General features: G+C 43.8%; 1 protein-coding gene across 1 annotated transcript in view; it reads right to left on the bottom strand.

The window, feature by feature from the left end:
- ccdc191 (coiled-coil domain containing 191) overlaps positions 1 to 12,341 on the bottom strand; it is a 16,313-nt gene extending 3,972 nt beyond the window's left edge. The window contains exons 1-16 of the mRNA XM_038728332.1: positions 12,115 to 12,341; positions 11,427 to 11,471; positions 11,074 to 11,209; positions 10,809 to 10,961; positions 9,861 to 10,039; positions 9,493 to 9,716; positions 8,412 to 8,556; positions 8,081 to 8,271; positions 7,629 to 7,878; positions 6,585 to 7,006; positions 6,021 to 6,094; positions 5,616 to 5,698; positions 5,384 to 5,485; positions 5,100 to 5,243; positions 3,864 to 4,016; positions 3,415 to 3,569 (exon numbers count right to left, since the gene is read on the bottom strand). Coding sequence (XP_038584260.1) covers positions 3,415 to 3,569; positions 3,864 to 4,016; positions 5,100 to 5,243; positions 5,384 to 5,485; positions 5,616 to 5,698; positions 6,021 to 6,094; positions 6,585 to 7,006; positions 7,629 to 7,878; positions 8,081 to 8,271; positions 8,412 to 8,556; positions 9,493 to 9,716; positions 9,861 to 10,039; positions 10,809 to 10,961; positions 11,074 to 11,209; positions 11,427 to 11,471; positions 12,115 to 12,192 — 2,534 coding nt within the window. The 5' untranslated portion in view covers positions 12,193 to 12,341. The remainder of the gene's footprint in view (positions 1 to 3,414; positions 3,570 to 3,863; positions 4,017 to 5,099; positions 5,244 to 5,383; positions 5,486 to 5,615; positions 5,699 to 6,020; positions 6,095 to 6,584; positions 7,007 to 7,628; positions 7,879 to 8,080; positions 8,272 to 8,411; positions 8,557 to 9,492; positions 9,717 to 9,860; positions 10,040 to 10,808; positions 10,962 to 11,073; positions 11,210 to 11,426; positions 11,472 to 12,114) is intronic.
- Positions 12,342 to 12,505: the final 164 nt, after the last annotated feature.

Raw genomic sequence — 12,505 nt, forward strand, 5'->3', positions numbered from 1 at the left:
ACCAAGGGTTTTTCCCCGAGGGGAAATCCTCTCCGTCTGATTTGGGTTACGCGCAAGTGTCTTCGTTCCCTATCAGTTTGGAAGGAAACTTGGTTCCTGTCCCAGGGGCCCGTGCTGGGAAGGTATTGTCGCCGGCTGGTCATTTCGACAGACGCCTCCCTCACGGGCTGGGGCGCGGTCATGGACGGCCGCTTTGCAAGGGGATCCTGGCAGGTGCATCAATCCGAGTGGCATATCAACTGTCTCGAGATGTTGGCGGTGTTCCAGGCTCTAAGGAGTTTCCTGCCCGATCTCCAAGGCCAGCACGTCCCGGTTCGTTCCGACAACACAGCGGTGGTGGCCTATCTGAATCACCAGGGCGGTCTGCGCTCGCACCCTCTGTACAGACTGGCGCGTCAGATCCTCCTGTGGCCCCAGCAGAGATTACTATCACTCAGGGCGATGTATCTCCCGGGGACGCAGAATCAGGGAGCAGACCTACTGTCGAGGCAGGGGCTGAGGCCCGGGGAATGGAGACTTCACCCCGAAGTGGTGGAGCTCTTGTGTGAAGAGTTCGGCCCCATAGACGTGGATCTGTTTGCGTCTCAAGAGACTACGCACTGCCTGCTATGGTTTTCTCTCGTTCCTCCAGCCCCGTTGGGTCTGTACGCCATGGTACATTCGTGGCCGAGGCTACGTCTGTACGCTTTTCCCCCAGTCGCTCTGCTCCCGGGGGCTCTGGAGCGGGTGGTTCTTGGGGTGTTGGCTGAGGCCCCCTTCGAACCCCTGGAGTCAGCTGAGGCTAAGCACTTGACCCTCAAGATGGCCTTTCTCCTTGCTATCACCTCTCTGAGGAGGGTGGGGGATCTCCAAGCACTTTCGGTTTCCCCGCAAGCCTGGAGTTTGCCCCGGGGAATATTAGGGCTATCCTGCACCCTCGTCCAGGATACAGAAGGGGAACGAGACACTGTGTCGGCCCGCCGCACCTCTCTCCCCGCCTGAAGCGCCTGCTTCATAGTTTAAGCTAATGATGAGTGTGTACAGGTGTGCTTTATACTCCTCCGGTTATTCCGTCACACCTTACCGTTCTAGCAACAAGCCAATAGGATTGGAGTGATTTCATTCACGTTCAGACCTGCTACGCCTAGAGGCGTTCCCATAGTGTCGTAACCGACGCAGTGTCTCGTTCCCCTTCTCGGGGAACCAGGGTTACATACGTAACCCGAGACGTTATTTCAATTGGTAGAGCACAGGGCTCAGTTTGATTAGTTTGATTCCTGTTCTTGTTGACTTTCTTTTTCTTCTTTTGTGTGTATTATCCTCTTCAGCAAAATTGTTATGAAGACACTGAGGGGAGTCCAATCACACATTTCCCGACGACTATTTCAAAGGTTCCGAAAGCCGTCAGGAAATGTGTAATGTTACATGGATTCCCCTGAATGAGAAGGTCTTTCCTTTGCCTGGGAATGATGGGGAAATGACCAAGAACACACATAGTCCAGCACGTGCTTTAGAGTAATGTGAAACAGTCTTTTCATAAGAACTTTGTTGAAGAGGATTATGAAAAATATAAAAAAGAAAAATGTTGTCTTCATTGAGGATTGAACACACAACCTTAAGACTATAAGTCCTGTGCTCTACCAAGTAAGCTAACCAATGACATTATAAACCACACTATAATTACCATTATGGTTATCTCGAAATCACGAGAAAATTATCCCATTATCACGGGAAAACGGAGTAAAAGAATATTTGATTAGGTCTTCCGTATGTATATATATATGAATGAATATATAGATTGACATTCTATACGTGTCTATTTGAAAAATGTGTCCTGAATTGATGAAGATATCTGTTGTGATGTGGAAGAGAATCTGTGAAACAACAGACTGGAATGTCAGCCAAAGAGGGGTATCCCATGCAACAGTCCTGTCTCTTTCTTTTCTTCTTACAACGACAATGCCCTATCAACAAATTACAGTACAAATAGTAAAAGCATAGCTGTGATTCCTGTCCTCTCTCCTGCAATGTATAACTTTGTACTGGTGAAAGTGATATATACCAGACAAAAAAAGTGCAGCCTTGTGCATTTTCAATCATTGTCATCAAAATCTTAGCCAGAGGGTACATCAGAAAATACTTAGAGTATAGTAGATAGAGTTATATTGACAAGATGGCTAAACATTTTGACTTGCTTGTTCATAAACAAGATACAAGGACTTGTTGTTCTGATGGCACTGACAAGTTCAATGACATAAAGATTTGCTTTTGAGAGATAGACTAAGGATTTTGAGCAAGTTATGGGCTTTTGCAGGTAATCCACTGTGTTGTGCTGTTTGTACTACCTGTTTTGAGAAATGCACTTACTGTTTTGCAAATGTAAAGAAATGCACCAAAGCAACTGAGAAAAACTGTAACATTGCCTGTGTGAGCAATGCAGCCTGAACAAAAAATGAGTTTGGAGCTGGCTGCTTTTCTGATTATGTCCACAGGATGGCAGCATGAGGCCTTTCACTCAGATGTAACATGGCTGGCCAACACTGCCATGGCAGCATATCTGAGAGCTTTATTGGCACCACTAAAATACTTGCAAAACAGATTACATTCCCATCAGCCTCAGCTGCACTTTATGTTTATTGCTAATTAGCAAATGTTAGCATGCTAACACGCTAAACTACGATGACGAACATGATAAACAGTACCTTCTAAACTTCAGCATGTAGCATTGTAATTGTGAACATGCTAACATTAGCATTTAAAGCACAGAGGCACTCTTTTTAGACTCATATTAACTTTGCTCACAAAATTAAGTATGAGGTAGCTAAACATGATTATTTTCTTAATTACCCAGGGAGTGGAACACTATGCCAGCTAATGTTAATTAAGCCATATTGAAGTTTGTACTTGAGCAGCAAAACACCCCCACTGACTCCATTAATCATAACATGAAGAGACATTTACAGCTAACAGCAGACACTATATGAGGCACTTCACTGGAGTTAAGAAGATGATGGTGTAATTTATAATCTAATGCACAGGTGGCTGCAGAGGAAAGGACAACGCATTGCTAAAACTCATTTAAACTGCTTTTGCTTAAAGGTTCATGTTACAGCGTCTAACTTATCGTATTCTGCAGCAGTTGTACATCAATTAACCATATTTCCCGCAAGTGAATCTTGAAAGTGTTAATTTTCTTTTTAGAATAGACTTTTGAAAAGTGTCTGAACAGTTAAATTACATTTTATAGAAATTCGAGGCATTCTGTTTTTTTGGCAGACTGTAACCAAACTGCTCTGATATGACATTTCAGCTCATATTTAAAGTTTTACAAGCTGTTAAATTTAATATGACACCCTGTTAGCTGGTTATGTTACTGGTGGGGACACACTGCAGCACCCATACAGTGAACATATGGGAAAGTTGTGGGTAGCAGACCTGTTATTGTGCTCCTGAGCCAGCTCCCGACGATCCCACTCCACCAGCCTCGCCTGGGTGACATGGTCCAGCAGTGCAAGCAGGAACCTCCTCAGAGTGTGAGCGCGATAGAAACGCTCAGCTCTCTCCTCTTGAATCATCCTCCAATCCTTAAGCTGAAACAGACAGTGCTCACTCAGAGATGGGGACATTTTACGAGTGTTTTACTTACCTGTAGTAAAAGGAATTATTAATTCAACCCAGCTGGTAGTCCACAACAAAACAATTGCAAGTTGATGGTCTAAAATTTTATTCTTTAAGGTACAAAAGGAGGTACAAAAGGAGACAGGGAAAAGGCGTTGCTCTAAGCCAATGTCAGGAGCTGGGGAGACTAACAATCCTGATCAAGGAACTCAGTGTGTGTGTGTGTGTGTGTGTGTGTGTGTGTGTGTGTGTGTGTGTATACACACTCTTTTCCAGGAGCTTAAGCTCTTACGAAGCAGAAAGTGCTGGTACAGTTGGTCCGCAGAAGCTTCTTTCTCAGACTGGGACTCCCTTGAAGATTGATGCCAGCCTAGTGTGCACTGCCTCAGGAGGAAGACATTGTGGTGTCTCTCTGCCAGCTGGCAGGGATTGAAAAGAAAAGCGACGATGTACGCTGATGAATGCATCCAGACTCAATCATATGTGCCAGGTTGAAACAATGGAGTGGTGTCAAATGATGAAGCGCTTGTTTTCAACAGAATCTCACATTTAACAAAGAGGGTTTTATGTGTGATGCTGAGCAAAAGCAGAAACATTTCGAGGATGAAATTATGATTTTCCCAAGGGAATGCGGCTTGAGATGTGTCTCATGCTTTTTGTTTGGACATTTTCCCTCTGCCTTGTTTGAGTGGGTGGATCTGGGTTTGTCCCAGAGTATACGTGTCTTGTTGGGTGGTGGCGGGTACAGTTTTACCCAAAACAGTTTACCCAAACAGTCACAGAATTATCAGTCCAATAAATGTGTTAACTAGAGTGTTAGATTGCCTGTGGAGACACAGCGTGTGTTTTGTGGTACTTTATACGTAAACAACTTTAAAAAGCACATCTGAAAATGCCCAGAGTGCTTCAAAATCAGGGAAAATGCAGTCCCAAGGGACAAATATTAATAAAATGGAATGATGGTCAAAGCAAAATTTAAAAAAGCACGTATAATCCTCTTTGTGTCGCTAAAATTTAAGACCGATTAATCTTTACACTCTCCCTCAAATGGAAAAGAAATGACTAAACAAACTTTGTTGTATGAGAAAATTGGGAAGAATTATGTCCGTAAGCCATCAAACAAGTCCAGCCAAGTTTTGAATTCTAAAAAGCTTTCAATAGACACACACTGCTTTGTGACTGCTTCCAAGTGTACATTCAGGGAAGCTTTTTATTATTCAAATCAGTGGCCTGTACTTAGACTTTGATTTGGAGGTCAAAATTCTTCCCTTTTGCTTATTGTAATTCTGTTGCAGGAGCATGTGTGATAATGGAAAAGCTAAATGGCTCTAAATCTCCTTGCACAGTTTCCTTTTCAGTACGTTCTTCAAAGTTAAGGCCAGAATCAAGAGCTGTGTCCTTAAAGTGTTGAGTTTGAGGACTGAGGGCCGGCTGAACTTGGCTGAAAACACTGCATTGTTGCTGTAGCTGACAGCTGAAATGGACAAGACAGGTGATTTTACCTGCATGTTGGCTTGTCCGAGCTGAATGAGGCGTTTCCATGGCGCCAGGCCTCGCCGAAGCAGCAGGTATGTGTGGTAGTGTTGACAGGCCAGCTTCAGGAGCTCCTGTTGCCTTTTCTGTTGCCTCCGTTTTTCCTCTTCCCTCTGCACACACAGAGGAAGTGACATTACTTTAATATTCTGCAAAGTGCTACATGTCGCTCAGGGTTACTCACGGGAAAAGGGCTTCCTGTATTCTGATTCAAGTTTTTGTGAACGTCCATAAAATATGAAATCCATCTCACCTCTCTTTCCTGCCTTTTCTCCTCCCTCTTCTTTTCTGCTGCCTTGCGTTTCTCCTCCTCTTCCTCCCTCTGCCTCTGCTCCTCAATGGCTTTTAGCTCTGCCTGATAAGATGCATTTTATTTTGTTGTTAAATTTGTGCTTTTTCTAGTATCATTTCAGACAATTTGTAACTTATTACTTAAACTTCAAATTAGTTTTGCGGATCCAGAGAAGAACTGCTTGATCTCTCACCAGTTTGTCCTCTTCTTTCTTTCTCTTGAGTTCCTCTATTTCCTTCCTACGCTTTGCGCGCTCATGTGCACGGGCCTCCATGGCTTCAGAGAGGGGGAGAGGGTTGAGTTTAGTACACAGTATTCTTCTGTTTCAAGAGTGGATGTTTATGCATATTTCCTCAGTCATATACTCAGCACGTAACTGGGAGTTAAGGTAAACATGAGTGCTACTATTGTGTTGGACTACAGACTTCAAGGGTTTTATGTCTCCATATGTGTGACATTCAGGGTCATGCAATTTTCTTGACAATGGAGCTACAACATTCTTCCATGGCTACATATGTAATGTATATGTAAATGAGAGTTTGTGTATGTTGTCTTTGCCGTTAAGAGCTTGCTGAGCGGGAGGAACTTGCAGACTGACCCGTGATGATTGGATGGGGAGATCTCTGGCGTGTGACAACTTTCCTGTCAGGTTCTCCAGCAACTCTCGGTGCCCTGCAACAGTAACAATCACCACCAGAAGCACAGAAACAAAGGCCCGTCATAACATTCACATCTTCCTGATCCTCTCCTGGCAAATCCTATTCAGACAGGTACCAACTTAAGGCAAACTCGACTAACATGTGTCAGGCTGTCCATAAATCTGTAAATGGATTTCAATGAATTGCAACTGGAAACAGTTACAAACTATATTCAAGGTTGTATAGACTTCTTGGATATTTCAACTATAATAACATAAATCTATAATTATATATGTACAAACCTCCTGCTCCTCTGTTCTCTATAAGCTTTAAAGCCCCTCTGTAGCTCATCTGTTTCTTTTTATCTACTCCTATGTGATTTGTATTTAATAAGGAAAGCTATAAACGGATTAACAAACTTTACCCCAGTTCAGTAAATTAACACCTATGTTGCTTTGAACATGATATACACACACATCTAGAGCTTGGCTGCTTTACATTTTGGTGAAGTGCAATGCGCCCACCTCTGCTCTGTGCGATCAAAGCTGTGGCTCTTTGGTTTCGAGCCTCCTAGCATTGACAGCTGAGTAAGCTGTGCAGTTTTCTCTGTTTCCAGCTCCAGGCTCACCACGCTGTGCTCCTCCTTCAGCCGTGCAATTTGCTCCTGCTGCTCCTTCAGCAGCTTCCTCTGCTGCGTGATGATCTGCTGCTGGACGGCGTGTCTGTTTTCAAACCTGGCGCCCGGCGACGCTGCGCTTTTTGAACAGGTAGAGCCACTGCCCTCGCCTCTCTGCCGTGCCTCGCGGAGCTCAGCGGCTGTCGGGGCTGCATGCTGTCGGGTAACCTGCCATGGATGAGTGGGCGGGGCCAAAGTGGCCACAGGGGTCTTATTCTCATGTACTGCGGAGGCATCGGGTGCTAAAGTGCCTGACCTGTGGTGATCTTGCTACAGAGAAGGAGACAGGACAGATATGAAGATGGTATTATGAGTACAAACTGACCCTTTACATCTGGGTCTACAGAGCGCTTAAAGGGGATAATAGATACAGGATCAAGCTCCTTAATCTGTAGTAAGCTCCAGGAATCCTGATATAGAAGCAGCAGGGGCCTGATAGCGAGTATGGACTCTTGACTGACCCCTACCATATCACCTCATGGAACTCCAACTTCATCTCCTGCCCAGTTTTTTTCCCATCCCTCGAGCTCTGCTCCACTATCCTACACCTCTTATTTCTCCCTAGCATTCTTTCCATTTACCTTCCCGTTCCCTATGTTTACTCCTTCTTTACTGCTCTCTCACTCAAAAAATTTCTGCCTGGCTGACACACTAAGAAAGGTTCGGTTTGTTCTGACATCCCAAACAAAACTTTTTTTAAAATTCAGTTTGGTGCCAAATTCATTTATTGCCTGAGTAATAAGGCCTTTGCATCACCTTGCAGGGATAGGGCTGGTTTCACTCAAATGTGATTTGTTAGGTTGTTTTGAAGCGTAAATAAATTAAGATTTTTAATTACCATTTTAATTAATCCCTGTGCATTGTTCCTGCCGATACGAGGTGCACCGCTCACCTTCTCTGTGTTCTCTGGTTGGTTAGGTGCCTCAGGTGGGGTCATTATTGGCTGATAAGTAGGGGTTTCGGTGGCTTTGAGTGTGCCTGTTGCTGCAGCGCTGATTAGGGCAGTCATCTTCCGCCGGGTCTCCTGCTGCTGGGCCAAAAGCTCTCGTTGCTCCCTCTCCATCCGACACCATAGCTGCCACTCATTCAGACATCGCCGTAGCAACCGCCTTCGGTCGCTCTCCACAGCCAGCTGGCATTGTCTGGAGGAGGCAACAGATGTGATGGTATTTTTAACCCTCAATTGCTACGTGGCCAGGGTGACGGGATATAAATGCAGCGAGTGTCTTCTAGAAATACTGTGATAATGAATATTGAACATTGTGTCATTTGTGGTTAAAGGCAGGATTTATTCAATGAAAGGTAAAAAGGAAGCTTTAACGTCATTTCTTTTTTGGTTCTTGCCTGTGTCCAGCTCGTAGCTCCTCCTCTGTTCTCGCCACATCTCGCCGCCTTTGTTCTGCCCACACCACTGCTCGCCACGCTCGCCACGCTCTCAGCTGCCTCTTCCAGTCACAGAGGGCCGTGACCTTGCCCAGACGTAGCCTTCGGTCCAACACCGCTGAATACCATCCAGAAAAATGCCTTTGCAGACACTAAAACATGCACACATATGCATGCAAACAGGCAGGCCCATAAGTTAAGAGAATTTCCATTTGCTATACCAACCTGCAAATACACACACACACACACACACACACACACACACACACACACACACAGTACAGGTACCAACCTTGAGATTACGGATTTGAATCATGGTTTGAATTTTCTGTTCTTTATATAATCGCTCTGTGTCCTGCTGCTGCTGTTTTGTGGGAAGTGGAGGAGCTGACTGGAGGGTTCTGGCTGCCTTCAGCCCTTCCACTCTCTCCCTTTCCCTGTGGAATAAACATAAATACTACTTTGTCTACCGGGGAAACAAAGTATAGCAGTCATCTCCAAACATTGCATACATATTCACGTTTTTCCATAAACCATATCCACTGGAATTGACCCAACTGGTTCTTTTTCTCTTGCCCTTTTGTTTATTATTATTTTTATTTTTATGCGCTCCAATATTGTATTTTTGGGGCTGAGTTAGCTTTTTAGCACTTTAAATAATTTTTTAAAGATCAATAAAAATCTCGTAATTACAAAACTAAAGTCCTGCAAAATATAAGCCTAAATCATTTTAGTTATGCAGGCAACATTCCCATCCGCCTCAGCTGTACTTTGCGTTTAGTGCTAATTAGCAAATATTAGCCAGCTAACCTGTTAAAACAAGATGGGGAACATGCTCAACATTACACGTGCTAAAGATCAGCATGTTAACATTGTCATGATGAGCGCGTTTTTAGCATCATTTTAGATTTAGTGTAATATCCACGTCTGCTATTGCATTATTGAGTATTTTTGTGTTGTGTTGTCACTTTGTAAGTCATGGCCAAACACCTCTCCCATTATTTTTCCAAGAGTCATCCAATTTCCCACTTGATGTTGTTACACCTAAACTAGAAAGTGTATCATTAATACTATTCTTGGTTATAGATCTAAAGGTGTCATTTCCACATGGGGACAACAGATGACTGTTTTTATCAAAGGATGTTCATGATGAAAGTAGGACACATTTACAGTCTGATCATGCTGGTCAAGGGCTTTGGGTCAGGGAGCTGGATCATCACAGGCTTGCTTTTCAAATCCACCCAATCCACCATAGGAAGGTGGAGCAGGCATCACATACAATGCAATCAGACAAGAGAGTGAGAGCCATTTCAGATAGAGGTGAGTGTTGTAACCACTTTAGCAGAGGCCAGTTGTTGCTATAAATACCATACCTCTGTCGAACGAGCTGCTCCAGGCCTCTCCTCTCCTCCATCTGACGCCGCAGTCTCACCATCTCCTGCTGCACCATCTCCTCCTGCCTCCATGCCTCCTGCTTCTTCCTTGTCTCCTCGCCTCGCTCCCTCCTCTTCGCCTCCTCTCGGGCCCCCCGCTGAGCCTCCCTCACTCTCTGTTGTCTCTGCCTCTCAGCCTCCCGCCGGGCCCTGTTCTCCCGCACCTTCAGTAGCAATCAGTATCAATTAAAGCAGATGAGAACACAAACTCGTCCCAGTTGATTGGCTCACAGTGGCAGTTTCCCGGCCCACAGCATTCACATCTTGTAAGCAGCTTGAGGAATTTGAGACTCACTTTGGTCGCTTACCTGCAGGTGTCGTGCTTCCATGGTGACGATCGGGTTTCTGACCTTCTTCCTTGTCTGCCCGACATCGAGGGCCAGCTCCTCCATCACGCCAGAGTCCAACACCTTTTGCTCCATCAGGTCTTGTAGGAAGCTGTTAACAGCGCTGTGCTCTTCCTCCTCAGTCAGGCAGTTGTACAAATCTAAATATTTTTGAAGAGAAGTATTATATAGATATTTATTCCATTCACTTGAAATAATTTGTACTTTAAATTACTGCTGAACGTTTTGCAAAGCATACAAAACATTTCTAGATTGATTTCCTTCCTTTTAGGCAGCTACTGATTTCAGTTAATTTCATCACAGGGTGAAAATGTGCCGAGACTCAACACATGCTTGAGATAGATCATCTATTAGTTAACCATAAATATTATATATTATGTTTTCAACAACTATTGTAGTGCAGCAACAAAATGTGCTCAACTTCAACATCTAAGATTTGGTGGAAACCATTGAATTCAAATTCTGTTGTAGGAATATATAGAATAGAATAAAATAGAATACAGTATTAATTTGTGCAAAACAACTGGTACAGTCAGTAGCTCTTACATGACTTGGGTTTGAAGAAGGCTGAGACTGACCTAGGGGGTCTAATTCTCTGTGTGTTGGTGGTTGTGTGAACATTAACAAAAGTTTGGAGTCAGGGTTACATGATAATGACTAAAGGTTCCTTTGGGGTAAACTACTCCTTTAAAGGTGTTCTGCACTAACCTTTGAAGTATTTATCTATAAACCATAGCTTTAATTCATTAGTCTCATTATTTATTTTTTTCTGCTTGTGATGTCAAATGCAAACCTCCCACTTCCCATTATGGCTAGGGAAGTCAAATTTGAACTGGTCTTGATTAATTAAAATAATGAGCCTCATGGTTAGTTGGATAGGTAGCGCAGTTTTCATCCTTGACTTTGTACCATTAAAGTTGCTGTAGTTCAGGGCTGCCGGCTGAGGACTAGCCAACGCAGCAGGGCTTCTCCTCTCGGCAGAGCTCATCAGGTCATCGTCCTCCTCCATCTCCAGCTCCAGCCGCAACTTACTGCTCAGCCAATCACCAAGAAGAGCCTGAGCTGCAAGGGGCAACCACCCAAATATAATTGTTCATTCTGCTGCTGCATGGGTTCAGCTTTATTATCTAGGTAACACTTCTCTTGAGACACCGCTTTTTACGGGCTGACCTACCTTCACTATAAGCGTCATCGTGATCCCTTAACTGCTCAGAGTGTTGCAATGGTACAGCCAGGCTGCTGGTTCCTGAATGAGGTTTCTTATGAGAGAAGACTTCAGATACAGCAAACTCGGAAGCCATCTCCACACGCTGAGGACAGGAAAATAGGTGACAGAGTAATGATCACTTTCATCAATTAATCTGATGAATATTTCATAAATTGTTTAGTCTCTATATGGCAGAAAATACTGAAAAAATCAGCCCAAGGTGACTTCTTCAGATTGATTGTTTTGTCCACCAACAGTTCAAAACTCAAAGGAATTCAGTTTACAAGAACATGCCTCATTGAAATACACATTCCTCTCACCTTTCTCCACTGATCAATATCACTATTCTTCACGTGCATCTGTTCCTGAAAGAAAAACAATTTCCAGTGTAAGCTGATACTCTTTGCAAGAGAGACCATGGGGCCCATGAAAATGCTGGTCACCGTTGCCTGCTTGAAAATGCTCAGCCAAGCTTATGGACACCTTGAGCTGTGGGCGCATTGTGCAAATTGAGGGCTGAGCCAGTGCCTGATGTCTGCGGATTATTTCACAGGAAAGATTAGCTGTTGCCTTAAACCAGCAGATTACTTCAAAATCATTTCCCAGACATCCAAACGTCAGCGCTTTACTTGCAGCGATTCAGCTATCTCCTTCTCGGGCTGCAGGCATGGGAGTATGTAAGAAAGGCCATCTGTATGACATTTCTAAATCATCCCCTGATAGGCATTAACGCTGATCGGGTGCTCCTTCATTCATAAACCCAACAGGGCACTTTTACATTTATGTTTGACCTCTCTGGAGTATTTGATAATCCCGGGGATAAAGGTCTGGAAAGTGGTAAATTGACTGAAAAAACATTTCCGTTTAGATAAAAGAACATGTTGATGTGAGCACATTGGATTTATTTATCATGACAAGGCAGCCACTGTTTAACACACCAGACCAAAATGTTATAGAAGCCATATATCTCTCAAATTAACATTAGCCTAATCCAAAGACTAAATTTACCTTATCTGCAGATGTTTTACTCTTGCTGAGTCTCCTCCACCTAAACAGGTGAGGGTTGTGACCTGGGAACGTCATCATCTGTTTAATTATACACTTTTACCTCTCCTACTATAATGCAATCACAGCCATCATTACAATGTCCTCTTCTACAAACCATAAAGCTATTTCACACAAAAAGTGTTCGGAAGTCACTACAAAGAGCCCAAGCAATGCAGGACCTGTACACAAAACTGCCAATGAGTTGAGTCACTTAGGATTCTGGGTAATGTAGTTAATTAATAATTTTACTAGGCTCATTGTCGCGTCACGGGAGCATTTCAGGACTACAGGTCCCAATAGACTTTGTTTGTAGTTCAGGCGGCTCTCTGGTAACCATGGCAACGTTGTTGAC

Source organism: Micropterus salmoides, unplaced genomic scaffold, assembly GCF_014851395.1.
Source record: "Micropterus salmoides isolate LMB-PRFRI ecotype aquatic unplaced genomic scaffold, ASM1485139v1 Ms_hic_scaffold_1, whole genome shotgun sequence".
Lineage (NCBI taxonomy): Eukaryota > Metazoa > Chordata > Actinopteri > Centrarchiformes > Centrarchidae > Micropterus > Micropterus salmoides.